Below are 11,430 nucleotides of genomic sequence, written 5' to 3' on the forward strand. Positions count from 1 at the left end.
AGCTTAAACTGTTAGGTGAGACTATATTAATGATTTTATATTTCTCTAACATGTCCTTTCATACGAGAATCTTTCTATATAACACGCTTCCTTACATGATAGCCCACTGGACTTGAAGAGTGTACAATCCATAGGCCCACCTACCTGTGCTTAACAAACTCTGCAATACTTGATTATTTATCAATTAAATAAAACGATGAGGTTCAAACCCATAATACCGAGGCTCTGATACCAAGTGATCGAAGAACTATTTCAACCCAAAAGTTTAAGCTGTTGTGTGATACTAAATTAATAGTTTTATATTTTTCTAAAGTATCTCCATTATAATGAATATAGGGACTAAACACTCATGTACATATTTTATCATTACATTTTTTTTTAACAATTTTATCGTTACATTGCCCATAACTCATTACCGCTAAACGTCGGATACCGGAGGGAGCCAACTCGCCTCAAAGAGGTAATTAGGGTTGGGTAACTCCAAAAAAAAAAAAATTTACCGCTAAACGTCATATAATAAATCATTGAAAAATAAAATAAAATATAGTTTTGTAATTAGTTTACAAAAATTGTAAATCGCATGAAAGAAATAAATATTTATTATGTTAAAAATTCATTATAAAATAATGATGTTATAAATGTTTTTCTCCTCTTAGAACTTATAGCTGCATCACTTGCTAGTTTATTTCACAGAATGTATTATAATTTTTCTACTGAACACATTTATTAAAAAATAGTACACTGATAAATAACTTGTATTATTTTCAAAAAGTTGACTTGTTATTAATTATAGTAATTTTAAAAAAATTGCACCTTTAAACGAGCAAAAAATTTAATGTATAATTTATAAATTTATTTTCTTAAACAAAGACTAAAGTTACAAATAAATATCTTATAAATACTTTTTGGGAAATTATTTTCTATAACCGTAGAAGATAACTATCTCATATCCACAGTTGTTAAAATCTCGATTTATCACTACGATTTTACATTTTTACAATTTTTTTTCTTCAAAACGATTTTATCAATATTCCAAACGCTTTTACGTTTCTACGATTTTTTTACATTACGATTTTTTAGTCTCCTTTCGATTTTACTTAAAATCTCGATTTTAACAACATTGCTCATATCATATAGGTATAAAAAGATGTGCCTGCAATTGTTTTTCTTTTTTATTTTTCTTTAATTTGCGGACTCGACATTTTTTGTTAATGTACGAAAAAAATTTCTCTCGTATTAAATGAGAGAAGTATTACCCATACTTTTTATCCACATGCTATTTTTTACAAAAGATGTACCATAGAATGTCAGTAATCAAACAGTAGATTTCATAACCAAGATCTTGAAAGAGTAAGGGCTCGTTTGGTGGACATGATAGGATAAAGGTAGAATATGATATGAGACCAATGTTATTAAAATCGACCCGGTCATTGACCCGATCAATGTACTGGGTCAGTGTGTCACTGGTTCAACCGCATGACCCGGTAATTATATATAATTTTATAATTTATATTAAAAAATTATAAACATACTCAAATATTTAAAAAAAAAATAAAAATTTCAAATATTTTAATATAAAAAATAATAAATCACATACTATTATCCAATAAAAGGATCAAATAAAAATATAATGATCATGATACAGGACTATAAATTCAGAAAATGACATATATAACTATAAATCAAATCAAAATAATTTGCATAATGCACAATTGAGATAATATTAGTGTTGTAGGTACATAACTTATGTAAGTTAATAAGCAAAAAAAATTCAAATATGTCCATTATGATTTTTTTTTTTAAGACCGGGCCGGGTCACTGGTTAACCGACCGGGTCATCGATTTTCATGAAAACCGGCCAGGTCGGACCGGTTCTGATGCATGGCCGTTCCGTTGCTTCAACCGGACCGGTTATATGACCGGTTTACCGGTTCCCGGGTCGACCCGGTTTTAATAACTATGTATGAGACTGATAAGGGTAGGATATGATATGGGGCTGATAAGCCTATATCATGTCATGTGTTTGATGAGCATCTGATTAGCAATCTGATAAGATTATGTAGAAGAAGAAAGGAGAAAGAAAAAATAAAATATAATACAATAAATATAAATATATTGGTTAACGTGTGGATATATTGGGTATCCAATATTAGTATTATATCCTGTTGAATCCTAACGCAGCTCCTCTCATAGGATAAGAAATCATGTATTGAATAGAATAAAATGAAACAATAGGATAAACTAATCATATCCTATTGATCCACCAAATAAGAGATAAAAGTAAAATATGATAAATTATTCTATCTTATCTTCTTTATCAGATGCTCCTAACATATCCTAAAAGTTTTCGGCCCGATTACGAAATAATCTCTCATTCATAGTGTTGGATATGTATCACTGTTATCATATTTACTCATTCTAGTATACTGCTCATCAAAATATATGTATTCATTCAGGCTAGTACAAGTACTTTGTCTTCATTAATAATTCCGATGTTATGAAATTTATTAAATTGGTGAGATCATTTAGTAAAAAAAATATGGGAAAAATTATTCTTATATTACATGAGATACGTTTTTCCTTCTACACACCCTTCGATAACTATGCCACTTTTTTTTTCTTTTCTTTTTATTTTTTCAGGCGATGGAGCCCACAAATTTATCTCTATTACATAAGATAACTTATCTCCTTTAATATGAGATTAATAAAACCCTAAAATTATTGTTCCCACCATTTGACGCACTTTTTTTTATATAAAAAAAGGAAAAACATTTTCTGAGAATTCAATTCTCATGTTGTGACTCTTAGGTTTACGTACAAAGCTTTTTTTTTTAAATAAATGTGAGACCCACCACTAGTTGAGTCAGAGCACGAGAATTCAATTATCATAACATGAAAAAAAATCAAATCCCATAAAAAAAAAAAAAATTAGAACTCAATCTTTTTGCTCAATAATCTCAAGCTAAAGGGGTGGTGCGCTATTTCTATATAAGGTTGCTTCTTCCCTCTTGATGTGTCCAAATTGGCAGAGTTGAAAATATTCTGCAAATTTCATATTTTTTTAAAAGAAAAGGCTAACCTTCTGACTTTTCCAAACAAGAGCCTCTTCTAAATTCTAATGACAATGGATGAAATTTTTGCTTACATTATTATCTTTCTTGTGCTTACCTTATTTTCATTCATGTTGTTACCAAAACGAAACAGAAAACCTCAAAAGCAGACAAGTGCAAAGCTTCCTCCAGGTTCAATGGGATGGCCGTACATAGGACAAACCCTCCAACTCTACTCCCAAGACCCAAATGTTTTCTTTTCCACCAAAAAGAAGAGGTCGGTATCCTAGTTCCAGTTTCATGGCTCATATTTATTTAATATCTTTAGTGCATGAAGTTATGAATGTAATAAATAAAAAAAAACATTATTGTTAATTTTTAAGGTACGGCGAAATATTCAAGACCAACATCCTTGGTTGCCCGTGCGTGATGCTGGCAAGCCCTGAGGCTGCACGCTTTGTGCTTGTGACTCAAGCTCATTTGTTTAAGCCAACATACCCGAAAAGCAAGGAACTTTTAATAGGCCCTTGTGCCCTGTTTTTCCACCAAGGAGAGTACCACATGCGTTTGAGGAAGCTAGTTCAGAGGTCACTGTCCCTTGATGCACTTCGCAACTTGGTGCCGGATATTGAAGCCTTAGCCATATCTGCCATGAAATCTTGGGGTGATGGACGCGTCATTAACACATTTAAGGAAATGAAAAGAGTAGGTTTTTATATTCACTGGACTAATGATTGGATTCATTATTATATTACTATTTATATTCAAGCAATAAGGAGTTTCGCATTTTCTGGCATTTGTTTATATATATATATATATATATATATATGTTTATATATAAGTGCGTGGTGTAATGTATAATGAAGGTCAATAATTAAGTGGTCCACGCTTGAATTTTGTTGCAGTTTTCTTTTGAAGTTGGCACCCTCGCAGTTTTTGGAAATCTAGAGCCTCGGTTGAGGGAAGAGCTAAAGAAGAACTACTGGATTGTGGACACAGGCTACAATTCCTTTCCAACTCGCATCCCAGGAACCCAATACAAAAATGCACTGTCTGTAAGTAATATTTCAGCAAATTCATGTCTTGATGCATTCTTTTGATTGTTCCTCTTCTATTTTCAATTGAACAAATCTGCATAAATTGTTGGAAATTTTAAGTATAGGTGATAAAGTTGACATTAGTTATGTGAGAACTATATAAGTGAAATTCAATATTTTAAATTTTTGAAGTAAGATGGGATGTCGAGGTTTCCGTACTAATACATATATCTATTCTATACAGGCAAGAAAGAGACTTGGCATGATTTTAAGGGAAATAATTTGTGAGCGGAAGGAGAAGAAATTGCTTGAAAGATCAGATCTCTTGAGCTGCCTACTGAATTGGAAAGGTGAGGAAGGAGAAGTCTTAACTGATGACCAAATAGCAGATAACATTATTGGGGTGCTTTTTGCTGCTCAGGACACCACAGCTAGTGTCATGACATGGATGGTAAAGTACCTCCACGATGAACCGAAACTTCTAGAGTCTGTAAAGGTATGATCAATAGAGATAAAGGAACTTTAAACTTGAGCTTATCTTCTCTTTTGGAAAAGGTTGTGTTAAGATATTTATTTCGATAACACTATAGTTTGTGGTAATATATATGCTGGCTTTGCAGGTGGAGCAAAAGGCAATTCATAAGTCAAATGAAGGTAACCTGCCGCTGAGTTGGAGTCAGACTAGAAACATGCCAATAACCTACAAGGTACGCAAGTGATTCAATGTCACACTTGGGCTAAACAAGGGCACAGATCTCTAATTAGCAACTTGGTGCAACAAAATAAAAAGTAAATGAACAAATGCAAGAAGTTTCTGCTGATTCTTGTGGTTAAGCATGTCTCAGATGTGAATTTTTTGCAAGTGGTTAATCTAATAATGGGTAACTGTGGACTTGCTCAGGTTGTGTTAGAGAGCTTGAGAATGGCAAGCATTATATCATTCCCTTTCAGAGAAGCAGTAGCTGATGTAGAGTACAAGGGTAAGAGGAATATTTACTTTGTTCTATTTAATGTTGGGTGTGTTTAAAAAACAGACCAAGACATAGGTTTTCATTTCACTGAAAGGATGGAACCAAGAAAAATAGAACAGAACCTCCAAACTCTTCCTACATTTGCAAGACTATATAGGACTTTTCTCGGGTCAAAAAATGCACCATGCAAATGTGACAAGTATTTTGACTCTGGTGCTAAAAAACTACTAATTGCAAATGTCCCAAGTGAAAACATTCGTTTTAACTTTTAAAATATGATCACATCAAAATAAATGACTCACATAAGAATTTGAAACAGGGTTCCTGATACCAAAAGGCTGGAAAGCAATGCCTCTGTTCAGAAATATTCATCACAATCCAGAATTTTTTCCAGACCCTCAGAAATTCAACCCTTCAAGATTTGAGGTATGCAGGAGTGAACACTCTATAGGTTAAAAAAAAAAAAATGTAATGATAATGCATGGATAAGACTAATTCCCTCTCAAATGAATCTTACTAGTGTGTACGGAAAAAGGTATGTTATGATTGCTAAACAGACGAATAGTTATTTATTTTTGTTGTTTGTTTCTTATAGGTCGCACCAAAACCCAATACTTTCATGCCATTTGGTAGTGGAGTACATGCCTGCCCCGGCAATGAGCTTGCTAAGCTGGAGACTCTAATTATGATCCATCATTTGGTCACCAATTTCAGGTACGTCAAATTAATTAATAGAAAAGAAAAAAAATAGAAAAAAAAAGAAAGAAAAAGAGTGCAATCGATGGATTTTTTATTAACACCTAGGAGACAGCTTAAAAGCATCTATAGTATTAGATTAACTGAGTGGTTTAAAGAAATATAATGATTAAGTATGAAGTAACAAGGAGACAACGTAAAAGCATATCTATTACTTAAGAGAAAGTTAAAAAAATGTGGATCTCAGGGTGAGCCTAGCTAGAATCATCCGACGGGACATGAGGTCACGTGAAATAATCTCGGCAGTGCATATACAAATAACTTATTACCCTTTTCTCATCTTTGATTTTATTTTAGGGATTTGATTTTCTGATGTTATATAATAATTAAATTGAATTAGTAGTGGACCTCATATTTATTAGAAAAAAAAAAAAAAACTTTGCACGCACGTAGAAGAGTCACAACATAATAATTGAATTCTTATGCAATATGAAAAAATGTTTTTCTTTTTCATTTAGGCTGATTTATATCTAAATGAATGATTAAGATTCTCTCATATTACTCATGTCGTAATGATGATGCTAGTGCATATGTCATGCGTTATTACTCAAGGGCTTGATGTTGGTGTGTATAGGTGGGAAGTGGTGGGATCGCAGTGTGGGATTCAATATGGCCCATTCCCATTGCCTTTGAATGGACTTCCAGCCAGATATTGGAGAGAACCTACCAGCTAGAAAAAGCAGCATGGGAAGAAACGCATGATATCATAGCTGAGAAGCAATCCACTTTCCAAAGTCACAAATCTTTTTCTTTATCTTTTCCATTTGTACCCTGTATTTTTATTTTTATTTTTATTTGCTATGGTGGGCACTTCAATTTTTGCCCCCTCTATCCTCAATCCTCTCCCCAGGCGTCCTGAAAGTAAGAAGGGAAAAGCCTCAAATGGGGATGGTGGTTTTTTTTTTTTTTAATCTCTTAAAGCATGAGTTTTGATAATTATTTTGAGTCAAGGGCTTTTATTTCTCTTCCTCTATCTGTGTTAAATCTAGTTGTGTGCGTAATTAAAATTAAAATTGAAAGCAATTGTGCAGCAAATTGGCACCCTGTTTAAATTTCATAATGTAGCATTCTTTTGTGAAAGAAAAGGAAGTATCAATGACACTTTGTATGTGTTTTGACTATAAGACAAGTAACCAACTTGTAACATGACTTGCATGTGGTAGAGGCTACAAGAAAGCCACGTATTTGTGATGCTTCTTGTTGGGGTCATTTCTAAGCTAAGTTCAAGCACCCTGACACATATGTATTGGTAGACTATTCATTCTTGTTACGGGACCCCACTAGTTGCCCTAAACCACTGATACTGTCTCTTCTGGCAATGTTTTGATATTTTATAAATTAGGACCACACTCCTCTTCTAATTTTGTTATGAGGACCACTGAACCTGACCTTGTCATTGAATATTGATCCCCGTCGGTTATCATGCTTAGCCTTTGGTATTCTGAAGATGAAACATTGTCTCCTCTTCTATTTCATACTCATCAGTCACCGTACGGATGTGATCATTTGAATAGGTACGAAGAGTTCAAGTTTCTCATGTGTCTTATGTTACGATAGTCGATAGATATGATTTGATTTTTTTTTGGATGTAAACCCTAAGTGGGATTTATTGCCAGATAAAATCCAGATACGTCGGAAGAGGTTCTTCTGCCTATTTTCTTGAAGCGCTGAGATGTTCTCAGGATTAGGTTAACCTAGTTAAAATCAAGATTTCACCTAAAATCAAAAGGAGAATAAAAAAATTGTAAAACGTAAAATTCTAACATAAAATAAATTGTAAAAACATAAAAACATTTGAAATTTTGATGAAATCAATTTGATTAATAAAATCGTAAAATCGCAGATTTAAATCGAAATTTTAACTATCATATTTAGGTTAAATTATAAAGTTTAACATTTGTTCGACTTATTTAAAGGTTTTCATGTAATGTAGACACTTAAATGTGCTTTTGAGTTAAGGTCATATGTTTTATATTTTTACAAAAAATACCAAACCGCACTCTAAAAAAGAGACTATAATAAAAACTTGTTTGCATCCTCTTATTTTTAAGTTAGAAGCTACTTATAAGCTAAAGTTAAAAAAAAAAGAGCTTAAAAAAAAAAACTAAAAGCTGTTTAGAAATTACATAAAAGTTTTAGTTTAAAAATTACTTAAAAGCACATATTTCAAGAAAATTATCTCTCTCTATCTTTATCACTCTTCATTTAAAAAAAAGTACACAATTCAAGAAAAACATATAAGAGCTTAAAAAAAAGTACACAGTTCAAGAAAAACATATAAGAGCTTAAAAAAAGTTCTTCCTAGTAACTTTTAGTTTTCAATTTTTTTCTTCATCATAAAAAAGAGCTTTTCGTTATAAGAGTTTTTCTCAAAACCTGTTTGGCTTAGCTTATGCTTATAAATAACTTCTAGCTTAAAAAAAAAAAAGATCCAAACAGGCACTAAGTAACAAGTTATGTCTAGATTGACATTTTATGAGACATTCTTAAACTTATTTAAACAAAATCCAATATGATCTAATTTATTTCTGTCCCTAATAACCGTGAATTCAAATCAATTGTCTGCAATTAAAAAAAGGTTTGCATTTTTCATTTAACATGACACAACAAATTTTCTTACACACACAATATTTTGTGGGGCCCACACTTTTTGAAGAAAAAAGAAAAAGGAAAAATTCTGGCACGCAAAACAAATCTCTATAACATTACACAATCACTTTTCCTACAACATAACTCTTATAAAACCAATTAAAAAAATAACATCTCAATAATTTTTTAAAATGATAATATTTTATCTCTTATTTAATTATTGATTTTTTAAAATATAATTTTTTAATATAAAGATGGACAGAACCGGGTTATTTTATTCCAATAAAATTCCATCGTTGTAGAAATGAAAAAGAAGCACGGTCTTCATCAATTTATTTTCTTTTTAAATTGGACAGGACATAAAGCATCAGGACTAATGATTTGCAATTATTTTGAATACAAATGGAGCAGAAGCGCATATCTTTCCAAGATACAGAGAAGATACATATCTACATAAGACACGGGAGGAATATGAGATATTTTAGTCTGAATTAATAGAAAAATGGAGACTAAAATATCTTGAAGACATTTACATATTCTTTTCCATTTAAATATGGGTTGATAAGACTCTTCATATGGGTTTAACTTAAGACTGATTTGGACTCCACTGGTCTTAGGCTGGCCTGACCATTAATAATGCGTTTAAGCCCAAATTCTTAAAGCCCAATAAGAACAATCCTAGAACCTAACGTGGGCTAACCTTCAATTAAATGAAACCGGAGTGACAAAGTGCGATCTCTAGGTCTGCTTGTCTCTTCCGTTTTAAGAAAAAAAATATCCCTAAAACCGCCGGACTTTTTTAAAACACCACCCTATACTTTTAATCCAAACAATTTGTCTCCTTGTACTATTGAATGACAACAATTAAATATATTTAATAAATTTAATACAAAAATACCATTTTCCTTATCAACCCCTTCATTTGTTACTTTTATGGAATGTTATTAGAATCAGACCGGTCATTGACCCGGTCGAGGTACCGGGTCACTGGGTCAATGGTTCAACTGGTGGGGTCACTGGTTCAACCGCATGAACTGGATATATATATAAATTTATATTTTATACTTAATTATATAATAAATATTTTAAATAGTGCCATCAAAACAACAATTTGATATAGTTTAGTGGTATTTGCTATGTTGTATATCCTTAATGCAATGGAGTAATTTATTCAACCAATAATGGTAGCCTAGTGGCATGAAACAGCTCTCTTCACTCCAATGTGCTGGGTTTTAATCTCACTCGCTGCAAAAAAAACATTTTGTAACTAATTTTGAAAAATCGGTTTGAAGAGAAAATCGGTACTGATTTACCGGTTGAACCGCGGTTTATAACCGAGTCACTGGGTCAATACCGGGTTGATTACTTAACCAATCCAATGTTGTAACCAGGCCGGTTTTCGGGCCAACCGGTCGGACCGGCCGGTCCGATTTTAATAACACTGATTTTATCAAATTGGATTTCAAGTTGCGCTGCTTCACATCCGATCACTAGAACATTTATCCTTTCTTTCTATACAGCAGACCTAGACGCAAACCCAAATTGAAATTTCATACGAAATGAGCATCCATGCATATTTATGCAAATTATACGCAAGTGCAGTGATGTTAAACATTTTATTATTATTATTAGTATAGAGGGCATTCATCTACATAAGAAATCGATATCTCCAAGGTATTATGAAACAAATCTTAGTTAGATAAAATTAAATAAAGAATAGATCCATTAAAACCAAGCATTGAGAGAGAAGCAAAGATATCCACAAACCCAATAGTATTTGCAAGCATGGGAAGAGCTCAATGTGATAATCAAACAAAATCCATTTTTGAGAGAGAGAGAAAAAATTGTAACTTAAAAATCCAAAGCCACCAGAGAATGCAAGAATGCTGCACCTAAATGGAGAAATGTGGATTAGAAAGATTGATAAGAAGGGTGTTTTTGTATTAAACTTTTGAAGTATAATTAATAGTTGTGATTTAATTGTATAAGGGGGTTAATTGTAGTATAATTAATAGTTGTGATTTAATTGTATAAGGGGGTTAATTGTTTGGATTAAAACTATAAGGTGGTCTTTTGAAAAAAAAAACTCTAAATACAAGGTGGTTTTTTTTTTTTGTAATTTAGCCGCTCTCTTTTTTTTAATAAATCACAAATATTCTGTTTGAGGTGGAAATATTCATACATCATGGTGGAACTAGCTCTTCCAAAAAAAATTTCTTAAACTCAAGATCTTGATTAAACGAAATTAAACATGAACCACTTGAATTAAAAAAATTTAATTTTATTCAAACTCTTTTTTTTTTTTTTTTTTCAAGGAGGTTCTATTGAAGTTAATAAAGAAATTCCAAAAGATGAACTTCCATTACATTTAAGGAGGTTCTGGAGAACCCATATAACCCATGTATCATAGGAAGCTTATGAGATGGAGCGTGGGTAACGGATCCACATTGAAATGTGTGTAATGGATGGGCCTCATCCGATCATATCCCGTTCTCAACACTCATGCGCAAATATCCCGAGAAATTTTCCTATTGATAATCGGAGGCACGTTTGGTAGGCGGTATTTTTCAGACTTTTTGAGAAATCAAATTTTTTTAAATTTTTATTTTTTGAATATTATCGTAAACTGAATATAAAAATTATATTAATAAAAATCGAGATTTTCGGATAAAAAAAACTTCTTCTCCACAAAAGTCTAATAGAAATGTGTCATACGTCATTTTAAAGCTTGAGATGTAAACTACTAGCCCTGGAGGAGACAGTGAACGCGGATTGTGCAGAACGCCCCAGCACACGATACTTTCTGACAGTTTTTAGAAAAATTAATCTGAGATCACCGAAGCGAATCCCGTCTATCTACCAAATTAATAAATTCATCTATTTACCAACTATATCGGCTTTTATTAATCACTCGTGCATATTTAGTTCCTCACTTATTTTTATTTAATAATAATATGATAATAATTTTAGATATAGTTTTTTTTTTAATTATTATGATCGGTTAAATTTACTCAAAAATAAATAAAT

At 32.0% G+C, this 11,430-nt stretch overlaps 1 protein-coding gene across 1 annotated transcript; it reads left to right on the forward strand.

Moving 5' to 3' along the window:
• The first annotated feature begins 3,097 nt into the window (after window positions 1–3,097).
• Window positions 3,098–6,704, forward strand: LOC133307630 (abscisic acid 8'-hydroxylase CYP707A1-like). Its single transcript, XM_061508173.1, has 9 exons — window positions 3,098–3,327; window positions 3,434–3,755; window positions 3,956–4,105; window positions 4,332–4,583; window positions 4,708–4,794; window positions 4,989–5,067; window positions 5,378–5,484; window positions 5,654–5,772; window positions 6,389–6,704. Exons 1-9 carry the CDS (start codon window positions 3,119–3,121, stop codon window positions 6,486–6,488), a joined length of 1,425 nt encoding a protein of 474 aa, XP_061364157.1. The 5' UTR covers window positions 3,098–3,118; the 3' UTR covers window positions 6,489–6,704.
• The last annotated feature ends 4,726 nt before the right edge of the window (window positions 6,705–11,430 follow it).

This window comes from Gastrolobium bilobum, unplaced genomic scaffold, assembly GCF_033153095.1.
Source record: "Gastrolobium bilobum isolate Gb01-03AN ecotype WA unplaced genomic scaffold, APGP_CSIRO_Gbil_v1 utg29204, whole genome shotgun sequence".
Classification (NCBI taxonomy): Eukaryota; Viridiplantae; Streptophyta; class Magnoliopsida; order Fabales; family Fabaceae; genus Gastrolobium; species Gastrolobium bilobum.